The sequence below is a fragment of the Lampetra planeri genome, chromosome 56 (assembly GCF_965212315.1).
Source record: "Lampetra planeri chromosome 56, kcLamPlan1.2.h2, whole genome shotgun sequence".
In the NCBI taxonomy this organism is placed as follows: Eukaryota; Metazoa; Chordata; class Hyperoartia; order Petromyzontiformes; family Petromyzontidae; genus Lampetra; species Lampetra planeri.
This window is the reverse complement of record NC_136162.1, coordinates 5,047,383-5,067,656: the sequence shown is the minus strand read 5'-3', so window position 1 is coordinate 5,067,656 and position 20,274 is coordinate 5,047,383. Positions and strand designations below refer to the sequence as shown.

The 20,274-nt window shown below is 44.6% G+C and overlaps 1 protein-coding gene across 3 annotated transcripts in view; it reads right to left on the bottom strand.

Moving 5' to 3' along the window:
• The window catches only part of PSMD1 (proteasome 26S subunit, non-ATPase 1), a 154,955-nt gene that overhangs the window by 98,850 nt on the left and 35,831 nt on the right, over positions 1-20,274 (bottom strand). For all 3 annotated transcript variants that reach the window (XM_078618220.1, XM_078618221.1, XM_078618222.1), the window contains exons 15-16: positions 15,635-15,730; positions 12,318-12,382 (exon numbers count right to left, since the gene is read on the bottom strand). In XM_078618220.1, the coding sequence (XP_078474346.1) occupies positions 12,318-12,382; positions 15,635-15,730 (161 nt within the window). The remainder of the gene's footprint in view (positions 1-12,317; positions 12,383-15,634; positions 15,731-20,274) is intronic.

Genomic DNA, 20,274 nt, shown 5'->3' with positions numbered 1-20,274 from the left:
TTCCTCAATCCCCAGCTGCCAGGCCACTAAGTGACAAGAGATGACAATCTGGCTCTGAGACGCCAGTAAAAAATTTTAATTCTTCACCAATGCGCCTCCACACCCCCCCCCCCGCCACCTGATTTTGAATACGACAGCGTCCTGTAGAGAACCCAGTGCCAGTCACAAACGATCAGGTCTGACAGGAAATTCTCTATCTCAAAAAGGCACGTTCATGAATAACAATAGTTGGCTTTTAAATTAAATCAATTATAAACCATAAAAATTATTCTGACTCAATGGACTCTTACCTAGTTTTAAAGGCCAATGACAGATTAATTGGAAAATATCCTGAAGGTGCTTTTTTCCCAGACAATATATTTTATTTATTTATGTTCATATTTTATGCAAATGACCTAAAAATAAAACAGTGATTACAGTACCAATACAAGCTTTGGGCACGACTACTATTGTACTTTTAAGAATTTTACGATAATACCAAAAATAATAAAAATATTGACATGTTCACTCAATAGGTTTTTCCCCTTTTTTCTGGCAACAAATCAAGGTGTTAAGTTGTTAAAACACCAAACGGAAACCTTTTACAAGGAATCATGTCTGCATTAACCACAATACTTGTGGTCAGAATGCAAACAAAAACACTCTGATAATATATGCATTATCCTTGAAACTGATTGGTCCACACCAGACAGCTTTCTTTTGAGCCTCATCTCAAACGGTGTTAGACCAGAGGACGCCAAAAGGCGTACAGCTCAAAGACAATGCACTATCAGAGTAATGAGAGCTCGGGGTGAGAATCTACATCATGGGACCTCTTTTGCCAGTACCAAAATATGAGAATAGGTTGTTCCCCTTTTCTCAAAAGAAAGCTGTCTCTGGTGTGGACCAATCAGTTTCAAAGACATTGCATATATTATCAGAGTATGTTTTTTGTTTGTATTCTGACCACTAGTATTGTGGTTAATGCAGACATGATTCCTTGTAAAAGGTTTCAGTTTGGTGTTTTATCAACTTAACACCTGCTTTGTTGCCAGACAAAGGGGGAAAACCTATCATCATATTTTGGTACTGACAAAGGAGGTCCCATGATATGTCCACTCAAGACATCACAACACCAATGATGCAACATAATTCCATCAACTTTTAAGCGTCGTATTTGCTTTTGATGCAACTTAAAACAATGTTTTATTAAGTGATTAACCACGTAACAAAGAGGTTTTAATACACCGAAAAAATATATATATATACACCACCAATTTACGACACAAAGCAATGGCATGGTACAAAACCGCCCATTCCACTTTGTGTCCGCTGCCAAGTTTATGGTTTTAGCAAGGAGAGAAAATCTGTTTTACTGGTCTGTGAAATCGGTGGATAGCTTTTATAAGTATTTAAACATTTCACAGCGTTGTAAGCGAAGGACGCTGTCATCTGCTGAACACAATTTCTGCCGCGAGACTCAATGCGTCTTTGCTAAGGCTTGGGAGATTTTTATTTTGCTTCATCAACGATCCGCGAGCGATTACGGTTTGAGTTGCAAGCATACGCGAGTGGGGTTTTTTCTGCATTCAACGAACAAGCCTCCCCGATAACTTGCCAGCAAAAAAGGATGTTAAGAGCAAGGTCTAGGGTGCAACACGTGCACAAGTGCGTGGGTATAATATCACTCGAGGAACATCTACAAATCAAACCGTCGGATAAAACCAACCGAAGGACATTGGGGTAATTTAACGCGCAACAAAATAAACAGCTGCCATCGAAGGAAGTATTTTGTTGTTACGACCTGCTGGACAACACAAACGCAGGGGTTTATTGATAAACAATGGCCTCAACGAAGAGACACCTGGGTTCCTACCAATAAAGCTTATGAGTTGAACTCCTGGCCAGAGTCAATATCATCATAATCATATTCGTTCCTCCAGGGATGGTAAAATGAGGTACCACTTAATGAGTTGGCACTACACTATGGGAACCTCATTTGCCAGTAAAAATATGATCATTGGTTTTTTACCCTTCTATCTGGCAACAAAACTGACACCTTTTTACAAGGAGTCATGTTTGCATAGACCACAATACCTGCAGTCATAATACAAACAAAAGAACATAACTCTGATAATGTGCACTGTCCTTGAAGTTGATTGTTGGCACTACTTGGGTATGAGAATCAACACCAATTGTGCAATGGATCAACAACTGGTTCCCGTCACAGGAACATCTGTTGGGAGGCTCCAGGACCGCAAAGGAGAGACGAGAACAACTTGGTCGCTCGTTGGGTTTAAAAAACGCTCGGATTAAAAAAATGATCAAGAGGGAAACAAACGTGTACATAAGGAAGACTAATTTAATAGAGCCTTCAGCAAGACCAATGTATCTGCTTCAAACTCCACCGATGGATTTTATGTGCGTACGTTAATTTAGGCACTGAAGAACGATCTCGGGCATGTCTCTTGGGGCCGGTGGATTATAATTAGATTCTTTACGGAGATGACCGGACTACGTTGAAGCCGAGACACCTGTATTCACTCTCTCTGCATACTTCACGCAATATTTCACATGTAGTCTCTGCCAAAAAAAAAATTCAAAGCTGGGGTGGTTCCATCTCACCACATGCTATGGGGGCAATAATGTAAAACTGTGTTTGGAATGGGGCTCTGTTCAACACAGGTCTCCCCCCCCTGCAATCAGGAGTGGAAAACCACTGGACTATGGGGTGGTGGGGGGGTATACTCTTACTCTGTCCGCAAACTTTAAGCCACTTCGAAACAATCCGCAAATTCCACGTAACCGTGTGTGAAAGAGTCTGAAGCCGCACTGGTCGAGGATTGGAGGGAAATATTTTCAACGTGGCAACACCGTTTTAGTAATGTCAGCACGCGTGGCCACTCATGTCACTGCAAAGGCCTCGACATGCAAGCTACTTTTTTGCATTATTATTGGATAATGCTGCTGCTGCGTGTTAAGTGCGCGGCCCAGGAATACAAGTTCGAAGTACTGTTCGGACCCTCATTAAGGACACGGTTCCCTGCCCCTGACCTACACCGTCTGCCGCTTGCTGGAGTTCAACGACCGAACGCAACGTGTGTTTGCCCCGATACCAAGCGGCTTACAAAGTCGTACGACTGCTACAACGAGCAGCGTTGTTCCACTGACAAGAACACAAACGGGAGCATGCACATGCAAAAAAAAACCTTTTTGTACTTATTAATACCATTCTTTTTTGCTCAACACCAATTCGCATGCCTTTCGCTCAGAGTATTCTGATGAAGATGTTCTTGTGTCCCGCGCATTCTGCATCGTCAAGTACTGTACGATCACCGTTAGGTATTGAAACTGGCTCGTGTAAATACACTGCCGTGACGCAATCAAACAGTGTCGTAATGATAAACACAACACACGTTCTGAGAGTGGAAGGGTTGTGTTAATGTATGACAATAAAAATTGAGCAAAAAAAGTATATGATTGAAATGCAGGACGTTAATGGCTGTGTTATAATTGATGTGTTAAAGTGTAAAAAACATGTAGTTTGAGGTACAAAACTTGGAATGTTCCACTGAGAAAATTACAGCTCGGCTAAGACTGTAATGTTTGCAATTAAAATGATGGCAATATTACGGAATTACGAAAATGTATTGGTTTCCATTACAAAAAGCACAGAGCAGGGGTGAGGAACACAAATCTCAGGGGCCACATAGGGCCTACCAATTTGGAACAGCCTGCAGGCAATCTATATACTGGTAGGAACCTCCAGGTTACACCAGCCCACAGGGGATTATTGTGCAGGGAGGAGCTGGGTGGGGAGGGAGGGGCTGGGTGGGGAGGGGAGGGTGGGGAGGGTGGGGCTGGGTGGGGAGGGGCTGGTCACCCCGTGGTGCCCTTATAAAACTCAACGTTTAACCTACTCACGCCGGCTTGTGCCCGCCCTTCACAGTCGGGCATATCTGCAGAATACACCACGCCGCCGTTGACCCTGGCCATTGGCCGAGCAACCCAACGTTCCTACCAGCTCCCTCCGCAGGAATGTGTTTTAGATCCATCACTGTAAGTACCTTAACCGCTCTAATCGGGTACAAGGGGGGAATATTTTCCACCTGGCACAAGGATGGAACTCAGGTCACCGAGTTTGCAGATGCATGCGCCAATCGCTACTCCAAATGCAAAGTACTACTTTTTTTAAATATCAAGCGTGGAAATGCGGAAACATCTTTTAAAACGTCTTCTGACACGCAGTGACACTCCTCGCAAAATACGGGATATTTATACGTAAATATACCACAATAAACCCGACCATCGTTGGATGGATCATCATTATTTAGGTTATCTGGCTGCTATAAATTTCCACGTGATAATCCACTTCTTTGAGCTATCAATTGTGGCCAGGTCGCTTCTGAAAAAAAGCCAATAACTTAGTGGGCTTTACCTGGTAAGATAAATACGGTTTCGTTTCGTTTTTGTGATTTTCTTACATTTCCTATATTTTGCAAACCTATCGTGTTTTTATACTATTTGTTGTTGCAACGTTCTGACTCGCCCCGACTGGAAATCTGTGAAAAAGAGCTTTATAGCTCATCGGATTCCTCCGGTATAAATATCGCGATTCTGATGACTTCTTGCAACGCTATCAAACTAACTGGATGACGAGTAACACGCAACGATATGCAGCGTCGTCTACGATGGTGGTTTCACGGTGATTTATGACGCCATAGGTTAACCGCCTATGGCACCTGTGCTTATCACAGCATTAATACCAGGCACTAAACCGAGACTGGAGATTTATCAATAAGATTAGCTTAGCTGAGCCATGTGTCCAAATACATCAAGGTCAGGCAGAAGCTGGCTTAGGTAATGATGCATCGATTAATCAATTAATATTGATTGTTAGGTGCATGAAACATCCATCAAAATGTGCCTGTAAGAATCGCTTATTTACAGCGTATATAAATTATGCTAATCATATAATAATAGCGTGGAGCGGTGGGGCACAGTTGAGAATGCACTGCGCTATGAATATGGCAACATAAGTTGGATACCCGACACAGGCAGTCGAACAAATGTAGTTGTAAGTTGCGGCACTACCTGAAGAGGGAAATGTTATAAACTGTACTGTTAAAACTATAAAAAATATATATATTTGACCAAGTAAGGCCCACTGAGCTATATCGCTCTTTTTCAGAAGCAACCTGGCCAAAAATAAGTAAAATAAAAAATATAATTTTTTAAAAATACGCTTTTATGAAATGTACCGTACTAGTCATGGGAGAACTCTACGACTCCAGGAAGTGGCCCCGAAGGTTGCCATTATGTAACGGACCGTGGCCAATTACAGCCAACGTCAGTTGACCTTGGACAATTAGACCAAAGCCGAAACATAACATATAAAAAATAATGTTTCAAAATATATATTTTTATGATACAATATAGTATTGTCATCAGTATGACATAAGTATACCAAGTTTGCAGTCGATACCACATTGGGAAGTGGGTTAAAATTGAGTTACAAGATTTGAGGATACGACCAAACAACAACAACAGACAGAGTGAGTTAATAGAAAGCGTGTAATGATTGCTCAACTAAGTGGCTTATCCTTTGGAAATGTATATCAACTAAATACTCTAAATGCATGTTTCTAAAAGTGGAGGAAAAAACGGAGGATCCGAAGTAAAATCCACGCAAACTCCAAATACACAGCAGGAGTCAGGGTCGTGATAGAATCCACAACCTCCTGTATACCAGGTGGGACAGTTAAAATCTTGCCAAACTGCTAAGAATCATGAACCATAAGAAACCTAAACACAACCTCGATTAAATCAATCAAGACCTGTCTGTGGATGCCAGTGATGGAAGAAGAGTTGGTGTCAGCTTACAAGTTAAAGCTTTGACTTCAGCTTCTTGGTTCTTTTGGTAAAGTCACGTAGAAGGGAAATAATACAATAATAAAAATAAAACATAATAAAATAAAATTCTCACGACGTTTCGGCCACAACTCAAGCAGCAACTTTGACTTCAGCATGAGAAATTGTTGAAAATCATCTCCTGCTTTTCATGTGCTGACATCTTTGCAGTGCGACTGTTCAGAATCTCCATTGAGCACGATTAAACGAAATATAGATACACATTTAGCCATTCAGACTTTTTCCATGTACCTGCATCGAAAAAGTGGAACCAGGGCCAGCATTCCATCGCAGTTGAAAAAGGAGTCTTGAAGCATCACTTCAACATTAGCGGCCAGTATGACGTACACCAGTGTCAATTTCAAAATGTTTCCCGTGAAGGCCATCCTTCGAAAAATCATCAGACGGATGAAGATCTGAGGCTGTCAGATTTGGGCTGTATTGGTGGGACAGGGCAACATAGTTCACCCAACAGGGCAATGGCCTCTGATGTTGTTTTTCTAAGGCTCAACGTGTGGTCTGGCATTGTTGTGTTTGGAGGATGACTGCAGACATCAGAATCAGAATATTTACTCAAACTGGAGGAATGCATGAGCTATAAAGCCCCCCACAATACAGGTTATCGTGAGTTAGATCGCGTAAATATAAATGTGTCGTTAAACCCGCCACCACCCGACACAGCCAATTTGTCAACAGAACAGGCCAATTCGTTACGAGGACAGCACACCGGTGCGTTGGAGAGTAAATCCACAAGATTAACACTCGTGTTCTGTACTCGTAACGAATTGGCACGGTCGCGAAAGCCGACATTAAACCAGCTATAAAGCTCTTTTTTCACAGATGTCCAACAGGGGCGGGGGTAAGAATGTTCCAACAACCAACAATACATCGAATACGTTTCTGTATGCTATTTTGCGACTCCTTGTCAGGAATTAACGTCCAAAAATGTCATCACATGCCAAGACACGGGAAACAACCCCACCTCCCCCCCCAAAAAATGGAAAAGTACACTCTGTACTCTTTGGTTCTTTCGGTAAAGTCACGTAGAAGGGAAATAATAAAATAATAAAAATAAAACTTAATAAAATAATTCTCACGACGTTTCGGCCACAACGCAAGCAGCCGTCCTCAGGTAAAGAACAGGTCTGTCGGACTTTACCGAAAGAACCAAGAAGATGAATCCCTGCAGTCACGAAAGCTTTAAATCGAAAAGGAATAAAATAAATTAAATCACGACGTGCTCTCCCGCCCTCCCACCCCCCTGCGCCCCGCACTACGCAGCTCCCCCCCCCTCCGCATCTCCTCCGTGGCTCCCCCCCCCTTATTTATATAGCGTCTTGTTTCACTGCAGCTCTCTTACCCATTCCAGCAGTTGCTTCTGGCTGTGGTGGTCCCACCTGATGACGAGCGCTTGTGTTGCGCCCGAAACATCGTGATTTAATTTAATTTATTCTTTATTTTTTTACCTACGTGACTTTAACGAAAGAACCAAAGAGTATGGATCCTTGCAGTCACGAAATATTCAAATCTAGAATCTAAAAAGTACATTCCGGGCTCTTTAATGTCACGTTGAGCCAAACTTGAGACACGCAATCAATGAGTGTGATGCTCGAAGTTAATTAGAGTGAGTTTTTACATCCTCCGAAAGGCTTTAATGAAGCAGCTGGCTACTACAGCACTTAGCAATGTGAGATTTCAGAAAACCAAAGAGAATGCAACAAAATAAATTAGGCAGCTGCGATGAATGGCAATAATTTTCGCACGGCATGCTGCGTCAAGAGGACAGTGTCCATACGTAAGCTTAATGAGCAGCGGAAACATTACAGAGCCTACACCTTGCCAAAGATGCCACAACGGGCAGAGTGATACATTTAATTCCATCACGTCATTCGCACACACGCTCTTTGAAAAGGGGGAAAAAAAGGAAATGCAATGTTCGGTTGAATTCCACTCTTCTGAAAAAGTCTTTAGATTGTTATGACATCAGAAAGGTGTGTTTTAAGTTCAGATAACAGAGCCCCGGGGTCCAAGAAAAAATCGGATTATATAAAAACAAAAGAATAATAAAAATAGACATGCCATTTTAGTTCTCATGCACGAGTGGACTAAAACCCTGAAGTGACTCAAGCATATTGACCCGGTAGGTATGCGAGTGTGTGCGTCTATGCGAGTGGAAAGTCGGGACAATAATAGTTTACATTTATATGGCGCATTTCATCCGCAGACCCCAATGCATTATGGTCCATACACTGCGATACGGAGCCTGTTAAATTCTTGTCCGTGGCTAAGAACAGCAGCGAGGGTTACCAAACTTTCCCTGAGCCTCCCCCCTAGGCCATTTCAGCCTCACGCGAGTACCCGGTGCAGCGTGTAAACATCAATACCGGGAAGACAAAAGTGGTCCTGGTGTAGTGCCAGCCAAAAACAACCCCTTGTACTCGGCCTGAAAAGCCACTCGCTAAACAGCTTCCTCCCAACAGGCCATAAGGTTACAAGTAGTACATTTTTCTTTTCTACATGTGTACGTGAACGCATTGTGTTGTATTATTTTGTGAGGGGCGTTAGTGCAGCAGTTGGCGCGCGACACTCCGAAAACGGCGATTGCCGCTCCCACGGCCACGAACGCCAGTGACAATTATCTCAGCCGATCTCCGGGCCTCACTCTAAATTGACTCCGCCTCAAATGAGTACCTGGTGCGGTGTGTGTAAACATCGCCCCTGGGGAGACAAAGGCGGCCGGGCAAGGTGCTGGCCACCCAACCCCATCGCGTGACGCGCCAACCTTCGTAGATGCTACTCGCCAACAGCACTTGCCCCAACAGTCTGTTATGGCTATAGGGGGGGGGGGGATCTTTGTCTTTGTGTGTTATTTAGAGCGGGTTGGACAGCCATGCAGTGGGAACTAAATCTTCAGGCGTGGCCTTGGGAGAGTGACAGAATGGCAGTGACCTGGGGCTTCCATCTCGTGATGTATTTCTGAAATGCTCGAGTAGTTCAAAGTTCTGGGAAGCTTCTCATAAATCACGCGACGTAAGGAATATCTCGCAGCCTTACCGCAGCACAGAGCTTGACGAGTGATTAGGCACACACGGTGCAACCTCCATGCGCTGCCTGCGTAAGGAGTCACGTTTAACCCTTCCAGTCAAGAGAATGGCCCACAGAAGCAGACACCACAGAGAAGAGGTCGCAAACTGGTTTTGATTTCTTACCCGTACCCGGCCGCACCAGGGTCGCAAATGGGCACCCGTCCCAGCCGGGTACGGGTACCCCTACCCGTACCCGTACCCTACCCGAAATGAGTGACAAACGGTTACTCACCAGTGACTCACGGCCTACCCGTACCCGGCCGCACCAGGGTCGCAAACGTGTACCCGTACCCGGCCGGGTATGGGTAGCCGGGTATCGGGTAGGGTACGGGTATCGGGTACCCGATTGCGACCTCTGCCACAGAGCTAAGTGAAATCCCTTCAAGTGCGAGCAGTCAGGGGCAGCACTTTCCCCTCTGGTTCGATCAGAGACTGTAATGCTCGTCACGAGTTATAGAAAGGATGTCGCTGATTCTTAAGAGGTGGAATTTAGCCACATTCAGTGCAGTCTTTGGTGATCGAACCAACGCAACCTTCTTTCATACCGTACATAGCCAACCGCGTTAATCCGAGGTGCGGGGGAAGGACAACAAACTAAACATAAAAAAAGCAGTTGTAAAGAAATAAGTTTTCGATCTAAGTCTATAGCTACAGTGGAGGCTGCCTGGATGAGAATCAGGATTAATCACAGGCAGATGTCTGTAATCGAACACAGGACCTCAGCGGTGCCAGTTCAGCACTTTTAACTTTTAAGCAAATACCCCCCCCCCCCCCCACAAACAAACGTCACTTCATGTTCGTTTTTTTAACGATGGCACAACTTTTATATTTTCAACTTGGAGTGCATTTAAAAAATGGGTTTAAATAATCCAAAGCCATCAATAACATTAGTGCAATGGAGCAGGAAGAAATATGTTTATGATTTAAAAAATAGGCATTCATGGTTGAAAAGCACGATGGGAAAAAAATTGCAGCACTACTGAAAATGTAAATGTGTGCGCTGCTGAGCAATACATTTCAAGAGCCGCCGTGCAAAATGAGACCGTTACCAAAAAATGAAAGGTCTCGTGTGCAATGTCACGAGGTCTAATAGATTCCTCTCTCCATTATGCCACTTTTACGCAGGGGGTTAATGGCTGTGTTATAATTGATGTATTAAAGTGTAAAAAACATGTATGTAGTTTGAGGTACAAAACTTGGAATGTTCCACAGAGAAAATTACAGCTCGGCTAATACAGTAATGTTTGCAATTACAATGATGGCAATATTACGGAATTATGAAAATTAATTGGTTTCCATTACAAAAAGTACAGAGCAGGGGTGAGAGGAACACAAATCTCAGGGGCCGCATAGGGCCTACCAATTTGAAACAGACTGCAGGCAATATATATACTGGTAGGAACCTCCTGGTTACACCAGCCCACAGGCGATTATTGTGTCCGTCGTGCAGGGAGGGGCTAGGTGGGGAGGGAGGGGCTGGGTGGGGAGGGGCTGAGTGGAGAGGGTGGGGCTGGGTGGAGAGGGGCTGGTCACCCCGTGGTGCCCTTATAAAACTCAACGTTTAACCTACTCACGCCGGCTTGTGCCCGCCCTCAGTCGGGCATATTTGCGGAATACACCACGCCGCCGTTGACCCTGGCCATTGGCCGAGCAACCCAACGTTCCTACACCAGCTCCCTCCGCAGGAACGTGTTATAGATCCGTCACTGCAAGCACCTTATCCGCTCTAATCGGGTACAAGGGGGGAATATTTTCCACCTGACACAGGGATGAAACTCAGGTCACCGAGTTTGCAGATCAATGCGCCAATCACTACTCCAATTTCAAGAGCCACCGTGCACAAAATGAGACCGTTGCTAAAGTATGAAAGGTCTCGTGCGTAATGTCACGAGGCCTAATAGGCTCCTCCCCTCTCCGTGATGTTATTTTACGTAACAGTAAGAACGGCCCCACCCACCCCAACGTTAATCCCATCACGAACAGCGCCCGACCCCACCAATTCTCCAGGACCAAGCCCTGAGCGAGACAACACACATCTTCATTTGCATCTGACGTACACCCATTTCGTCGCTATTATATTATGTTCATTTATGAGGTGCTACAACCGGGGGGGGGGGGGGGGGGGGATGGGAGGGCGGTTTCTGCAAGATGACAGGAACATGCGATGCTTTGGGAACCTTTGCGAGCGGAGAAATTACTCAAATTCCATAATGTGCACGTTGTTATGGTCGCATTTGTTCGTGGCCTGTGCGTTTTTCTGATGCATTGTAAACTTTTTGCGCGAGGGAATACAACTTTTGTGACTGCCACGATTCAAAACCACACTCGCTAGTCACAGCAGTGACGAGTTTAATGATACAAGACAAGGGTAGGGTTTAATGAAACCGAATGAGAATCCATTAATTAGCCGTGACGCTAATCATTCAATTAAAGACATCGCAGTCGTAATAATCGCGCCAAAATTTTACGGCTCAGTTTTTTTTCTACAACGCATGTGCAGTCAAGGCCACAAATATTAGCTTTGATCACGACTTGGAATCAACAGGATGCTGTGGTGGCACACGCATAGATAACACTTGGGTCAATCGACTCTGCTGAGGGTCTTCTCGCCCACACAATGTGGGTCATGGAGGTTGTTTGATCGAAGCTCACCACATACTTTTCAGGGTGGGATTGGTGTAAGTATGAATGTATGTTGTGAACTTCTTTCGCACCGTACGTATACAACCGCGCTAATCGGAGGTGGTTGTGCACAACAGTAATACGGAAATTTATAGGAAGGGCTTGGCGGATGACGTTACATTTGTAAAACTCGAACCTCCTGGGCTGCCAGGAGGCCAAGAAATGATGCGGCAAGTGGAATCCGAACCCGTAGCTGCGGATATTTAACTGCTGTCCCCCCTTAGTATGTGTGCAGATTTTCTCTGGGTACTCCTTTTCTCCCACGTGCAAACCACTCCTTTATCCATTACTGACAGCATCTTGGCTACACTAATCAGGTACGAGAGGGAAACATTTAACCAGGCAACACTGTGCCGCTAATGTTAGCACGGCTTTACACACGGTCGGCACACACACATTAAATTTAGTGTTATTGCCGGATAAGGGCAAGATACGTGTTCATGTGTGGTCTCCCAAATGTATTTGAAAATTCTATCCAGCCTTCAATAAAAGAAAAGATTCCCCACCTCTGCTTTTGATAGACAAATAAATATCATCATTAACATGGCTACAATCAAGCACAGAACGTGATAATTTCGTACCCAAAATTGTTCACACCTGCAAATATTTGCACTCGTGTGAGACACAGTCGGAAGGACGCAACAATAGCAGGACTCCTACCTGAACAAGATGAAGCCAATGGACTCCACAGCCGCCCTCCTGACATCATCGTTCACGTCACTCACCTGTGGCACACGGAAACAAACACACACACAGAGTGAAGCTTTGCACACTGTTGGGGCCATTGCTGTTAGCGAACACCAATTCAATTAAAGACGGCATGGCGCCCCGGGATGGGGGTGGTGTGCAAGCACCGCGTATGGCGCCACTACCATTAAAACGGGGTGCTCCCTTGCAGTCGAAACAGCGTCAATTGGCTCTCCTGCCGAATACACCCAAGGAAATACGCGTACATTATTTGTCTATAGCCGTGCATGATGGCGGTAGCCATACGTTCGGGAGCTAAATGGCAATGTCGAGGTCTGCCGTTGGCCACGGCGAGAGGGCTTCAGGAGAATTTCATTCAGTTTGGCTGTTCCTCCTCCGTTGGAGCGCAGATTCCAGTGGTTTACGATGTGGTCCAGAGTTTGGTTTGCATGGCCAAAATTGCACTACTGTGGCTTGTCTTTAATGTATCTCAATGTATCTCTGAGTCTCTAGGCGTCTCTATGGGCTTACTATATTGGTTTATGGTTTGGGTTGCAGGACTAAAATCGCACTACTGTGGCTTGTCTTTAATGTATCTCTGGGTCTCGATATACCGCAATACGTCTCTATGGGCTAACTGTACGCTTCTTAGTTTGGGTTGCATGGCCACAATCACACTGCAGGGACTTGGTCTTTAATTTTTCCATTCATGAAGATGTGTGCATCGGCCTGTTGTTGATGTTACTCATGCGGTTGTAAATGAATTATTTTAATGGTCACAGAGAGATGACCCTATAGTCTTAAACAGGCAAGGAACAATTACGGGTGAAACAGTTGCAACGGTGTGTCATTTAAAGCCAGCAAAAAAACAGCAGATACATTTTTAATGCATAAAACATAAAAAATAAAATGCGAAACCAAATGTATCGTAGCACATTTTCCAAAGGGAATCAAAGGCGAACAACGGATTTTCACTTAATAATTACTTAACCAGTTTATTTAAATGTACCTACTTATCCATTTGGTGTTATTCGGTCTAATAAAACACATTCACATTCATAAATAACGCTCAAATTAACGGCAAGTTAATGTCATTAGCGTCCAACGGAAATATTTTAAATCCCTTATCTGCCACTGACTGACAGACCACCGCATGACTAATGAGCAAATTCAGGCTTAAGCTCCTGTTGCGGTTCACCCTACGGCATCACAGGGCAAAAACCATCTGCGTGAAAAATGTTCGATAGATGTGGAATTAAAATAGCTAGGGGCAATATATATATATAAAAAAACTCACTCTTTTCTCCTTAAGCCGTTTCCTAAAAATGTGCAAGAGTACCTGTACAACAATCCTTTGTCCGTTTATTCCAGATTTGAAGCTTTCGTGACTGCAAGGATTCATATTCTCCTAAGAATATGAATCCTTTGTCCGACCCACTACTGGATGAGAGCCTCTCCACATGGTGTGGATCGTGGTGATTATTTAACCACAGGCGGTGGAAGAATAAGAGGGCTGTACATGAACACATGCATAAACACCCAACGCACGGCCAATCGACTCCCGTCAGCTTTCTTTTCAAGCACTCCACTTTTCTCGCTGTGGCATAATTCCTCCCCACCTCGCAGCTCCTTTGGCAAAGACCTCTAATCTCTACGAGGACAGCCAAAGTACGAGGGTTCCAGCCATGCAACAAATACAAACAGCATTGACGGAAGGGTGAGAGGGGGGCAATGAATCAAAATGATTGAGCACTCTTGGTGTAGCATGCGCACAAAACTCGGGAAAAAAATGTCAGCGTACATTTTTTTTTGCCAAAAGGAGGCACTTGGCTCATGTGCCCAGATTGAGTACAGAACCACCCAAGGGGATCAAAGCAAGCTACACACGGGCATATTTTCCGAGGTAGACTGGACAGGATATTACTGCATTATTGCCAAGGCCACGAGACGGCACTGAAAACTATCGGTGCAATTTCAGCGCCGATTAATTCCCGTTGGGCGGTTGATATCGTTTTAAATTTGATAAGCGATGTAAAATGCTACTGAAGATTTGAAATGTATTTAAATCTTACAATGTGCTGCGGTGATATAAATCATGGCGGCTATGTCCACGAAAAGTTACATTTGCTTATTTTCACAAACGTAACAAAACAAAAAACTCCTGTTTGAGCCAAAAATGGATCTCTCCAGAACAGGACATGTAGTTCTCTTGCCGAAATAGGTTTCAGAGACATGAAACATACAATCTGGCCAGGCGGTACACTGTGGTTAAAGTGCAAGACTTTGCGGTATGAATCCTGAGTTCAAATAACAGTCAGGGGCCAACCCAGGACATCGTGACTACGCAGGCGATTCAAACAAGTCCCACTTTCGCTGCGTGCGACGCAAACAATTATCGTGTGGCTTAGCAGGCACACGATATAAACGATGCAGAATTTCCACCACTGGTTCAAAGCCAGTGGTGGAAATTGAAAATACTGCTCTCGATTTGAAGCTTTCATGACTGCAAGGATTCATACTCTTTGGTTTTTTCGGTAAAGTCACTTGGGTAAAAAATCTAATCAAATGAAAACAACTCAATTAAATCACGACGTTTCGGGCGCAACACAAGCATCCGTCATCAGCAGTAGGCCACGCTTTCCCACCTGATGACGGAAGCTTGTGTTGCGCCCGAAACGTCGTGATTTAATTTAGTTTTCATTTGTTTTCTTAAATTTTTTACCTACGGGACTTTACCGAAAAAACCAAAGAGTAATACTGCTCTCATTTAAATTATAAGGTTGCACTCATTACACACAATGAACCGCAACACATTGCTGATCTCGTCAATGAGCATAAACCATTATGCCAACTCCGGTCATCCTCGCAGCAGCAGAGGCTTTAGGCTAGCCATCGGACAAAGATGGTCAACCGCAACGTACGCTTTCAGATGCGCTTCTGAGGCCGAATGGTAGGCGCTTCCTTTCGATACTAGGAAGCCACTGCAGCTATGCACTTTTCAATATAGATTGAAAATTAATTTCTTTAGAACTGCTTTTTGTGTTTAGTTTGTTGTCTTCCCCCCCCCGCACCTCCGATTAACACGGTTGGCTACATACGTGCATTACAATCACATTTCTAATTTTCACTTCAGGAACCGAAACGTTCCGATTCCTGGAGAGAATCCGCCCAGCGCGTTGGGAGAGCGGAAATGAACAGCACTCGGTACCCAACCCTCGAAAAGAAAACACCGTGGGGACGATCGCGAAAACCTTGCAGGGCACAACGAGCAAACGCATCGGGAGACTCACAGCAACGTGCAGCAGACGTCGGATGGCCTTGTTGCTGCCGGAGCCACAGTATGCCATCGCCACCGTGTACATGCCTGACCTCCGCAGGATGGGGTCCTGCGCTCACACACACACAAGGCAGGCAATTGTCAGCTTTGTTTTGTTATTTTAAAACATCTGTGGCTGCAGGCACGAGAGGTGGTGAAATAATTTCACCGCGATGGCCGATGCGAAGACGACAGTGCAGCACAATCCATCGATGTACTTCGTGGATATGCCCCCGGCTTTCACTTGCCCGCACTGATCAGTGCGGAGATGCGTGGTTTCACGACTCCTATGACCCACACAGCGTATGGAAGGCAACGAAGTCGCTGTCGGAGGGGAAAAAAAGCGTTTGCATATTTTGCTCCGGTACGCGTTCGTTAAGTTTTGGTTGGACAAACCTTTGTTGAATTTATATAAAAAACCAAAGTCCTGAAATGCCACGGGACGTTTGATTAAAGTTTAATTAACAATGGATCAGGTTTGAGAGTGTTATTGGAACTCAATTCGCACCCCACGTTACGGGCACAGGGGACGTACAGAGCTAATGCATAACCGCTTAATTTTTTTTGCTAGGAAGCATTAAAAGAGGTCAAGCATCACATCGACTCTTCAGTGAAGCTCACAGATTCTTAGGCGACATGTGTTTGTGACATTGCACCTCAGGGATCGGACTTAACGGCTAAAAAGAGAACATGGTGCAGAGCCATCATCTTTGAAAATAGATGAACAGTTCTATATCTACGCAGTACACAGGTTTCCCTCGCTTTACGCGAGTTCGGTTTATGCAATTTTCGCGGATGTGCGGCGAACGTATTCCAACCCAAAATTTGCGACATCATGCGGTTTTAATTCACTCGTATGTGGCTATGCGCTCGACGTGGGACCACATTGTGCGTATTAAATTTTGATTTAAAGCTTTCGTGACTGCAGGGATTCATATTCTTGGTTCTTTCAGATAAGTCACGTAGAAGGAAAATAATAAAATAATATAAATATAAAACAATACAAATTCTCACGACGTTTCGACTGAAACACAAGCAATCATCATCAGGTGTGAAATCCACAGCAAGAAAACATTGTGCGTGTCCTGCTAAGCGCTACTCAGTAGGCAGCTGTCTCTACTACAGACATACAACACTGTATATGTACCCTGTGTACCGCTATGCGCTATTCAGCTGCCAGCTGTCTCCTGAAGTGGTTTCGCTTTGAACGCCCTTTTTGGAAAACGTATTTACCGCATAAAGTGAGGGAAACCTGTACATGGCTTTGGAAAAGTTTTTTACCAAAGGGTATGTCTTGAACGAAAATACAACCCAAAAAGTACTGTATGGGCGTATAACAATGATTGAGAGTGACATCGCCAGAGCCCTATAATGGCACGCTTGAAAATAACTTGAAAGTCTACAGACTGGTTCAGACACCTTCAAAATTATGATGGACAGCCTGCAACACAAAGCCTGTGTGCGCATCTACAAGATGAAACTATTTCCGTCTTTTTGGGTTGCACCTCCCTTATGGAGCGTAGATTAGAAGCATTTTTAAAGGAGAAGGGGGGGGGGGGGAATCTTAATTTATCCGTAGTGGAAATTTGTCGTAAATTAGCATTGATACATCGCATCTATTCCGGAGAACGATGTCTATGGATCTTTCACAATCGCATAATTGAGTTGGCCCGCATGGACGGCTGACGTCATTGCCCCTCGGTTCACGTAATCGTTACGTAGATGATGTTGGATTGAACCAAGAAATAATTGAAAGCGAGTGGCTCCAAAGCATTACGACAACCAGCTGCCTGAATATATATCATTCCGAAAACAGAAAATCTAGCCCAAGGGTAAGGGCGCTATGCGGGTAACGATAGAGATCCTGGGTTCAAATCCTGGCAGTCGCACATCACTAAACCAGGTTCTCAAGCATAGAGAGTTGATGGTCTAAGCCAGGTCAACCATGGCTGGACAAAAAAACGCATCACCTTAAATTTAGGTTCTGATACTTAACTTAACTACTATGACTATTTTCGATTTTACCAGGTAAGGCCCACGGAACTTAATAGCTTTTTTCAGAAGCGACCTGTTTATCACAAATGATAGCTCAACGAAGTGGCTTGTCACATGGAAATTTATAGCAGCCCTATACTCAAAACGCACGTCGATTCTAAATGTGGAGGGGAAAACCGGAGGACCTGGGGAAAAGTCCACGTGACCAAGGGGAGAACATGCAAACTCCAAATATACAAGCCTCAGGGTCGGGATCGAATACATCACCTCCTGTATAGCAGGCGAGGAAGTTAACATCGCCACTGTGGCGAGATGTTAAGAAGTAAATTCTTTGTAAATTACAGCTCTGAAAATGTTAAACGTCAATTTGACTTGGAGAAATTAAGATTACGATCAGCGTGAGAGTTGGTGGGAAGTGCTGCACACGTGACTTTGTGGCACAGAGGTCACTTGAAGGGATGTCGGATAGGGCTCCGTGATATTCATGCCTGTGGGCTGCTCTCTCACGGGAAGGGTTCACACTGCCCTGACTCGAGGATCCAACTGGATACTTCATCTTACAACATGATAGCATATATATACGGAGTGGTATCTCTTGTAATCTCTCATTTACTTGATACAGCTGTCGGGCTGTGACGGTTCCACCTGAAGACGGAAGCTTGTGTTGCCTCCGAAACGTCGTGATTTATTTTATTTTTATTTTATTTTACTTTTATTAATTTTAATTTTTTACCTACGTGACTTTAACGAAAAAACCTAAGAATATGAATCCTTGCAGTCACGAAAGCTTCAAATCTAGAATGATAGCACGATTGAGATAACATTTTAATGACAAAAATATAAACAAACATATATTATTTAATCCAACCAGTTTCACATGTATTATTCAACTGTCATTTGTCAAAGACAATTGTTTAATCAAATTCATGTTATTTTTTTTTACTCTCTAAGATAAAACTATTATCTAACTACAACTTAATTTCCACAGTCTGTGTGAATGCATACATACATACATTTCAGTGGGTGCAAACCACAAAATCCTCATTTACTGTGACAATCTTGAGCCGATATTCTAAGTGCTCGCTCGGATCTAGAGATTAACAACAGCGATGGAAAATCACTTCCGAGCAGTGACGGTGCCCCACTTGCTTCAAGGTGTCAAGACAACTGCAGGGACCAGTTTTTGGTGAATTCTCACTTCGTTTGAGCGCATCAACACATCGACGCTTGCACACCTCCAATACGACCCTCAGGGGTTTGTTTTTAACAATTGTTTTTTCACACTGCGGCGCCCACACCAGTCTAACACGTGTCTTTCCACAACTCCGACCCTCCCCCCACCGCCGCTTTTCCTCCGTGCATTTAAGCTGGGCCATGCGGAGTTTTTGTACTCCCTACGTCGAAGTTTCTGCTCCGTACCCCGGCTTTTCTTTAAAAAAAAACTGGGCCACGATGGAGCCCATAATGGCGCATCTTGTGCAAGTTCTGAGTCCCAGCACAGGACCAAGAGAGTTAAAATGTGAACAGTCGGAGAGAGTGTGTCCCCCACCTCCGATTAACACGGTTGGCTACGTACTGTGCGAAAGAAGTTCAACGTAAATACATACGTACAGGTACGGGCGGTTTTTGAATTCGGTTAGCCTGGGTCTACCCGGAACATTTATCAAGATGAATAGCTTAATCTGCGTGTCACACAAAGGCAGGAAAAAAAACACCCAATCGCAATTAACAAATCCGGTCATAAACAGTCGTGTTGAATTTGGGGGAAATGAATTAGTTTTGCCGATGACCAAACCACCCGGAACGCATCCCAGTGTATTCAGATTTCAGAAGCTAAGCAGGACGACCGGATGGGTGAGCACCATATGTACGCCGATGTATGCTGAACTTCTTTCACACCGTAGGTAGCCAACCGTGCTGATCATAGGTGAGGGGGAAGGACAACAAACAACAGGGCTGCACGGTCGGCAGTACGGGGCACCGCAGTAAAAACACAATTGTTGCACCGCACTTCTACGCTCCTATGTCCATGCTCCCCGCGCCTTCATCAACCCGCACTGTCCTGCGTGGTGAAGTATGGTCAAATATCCCCCACAACCCGCACGGTGTGAGGGAGGGCCCTCATCCAGCAGTGGATTGACTAACGTGTCATAATAATGGCCCATTCGAGGTACAGAGCACGAAGTGGATATGGTACCTACGTAGAACTTCTTTTGCACCGTAACGTAGCCAACCGTGCTAATCGGTGGTGCGGGGTAGTGGTGGAAATGTGCCGGTATACGATGGCAGTGCCATTCCGGCACTTCTCAGAATGGCTTCCAATTCCTGTGTTTCCACCGAGCGGAATCGGCACGTCGCTTGGAGCAGCGGGACGATGAGGTTCACCGCTTTCGGACACTGGTGTATGGGAGTGTTCACGGCGGGAGGAACGGGGGGGGGGGGGGCGCGACTGAAGCGCTGCGATATGAAGCAGACACTCGCATTCCACCAATAAAAATACCCCACAAACCCCACATATCGGCCGATCGACAAGCGCAGCTGCGAGGCATTAATTGGAGTTCAACCATCTGCCACCTCTCATGGAGGAATTGGCTTCAAATGGATCCTCTGCCTCTTCCT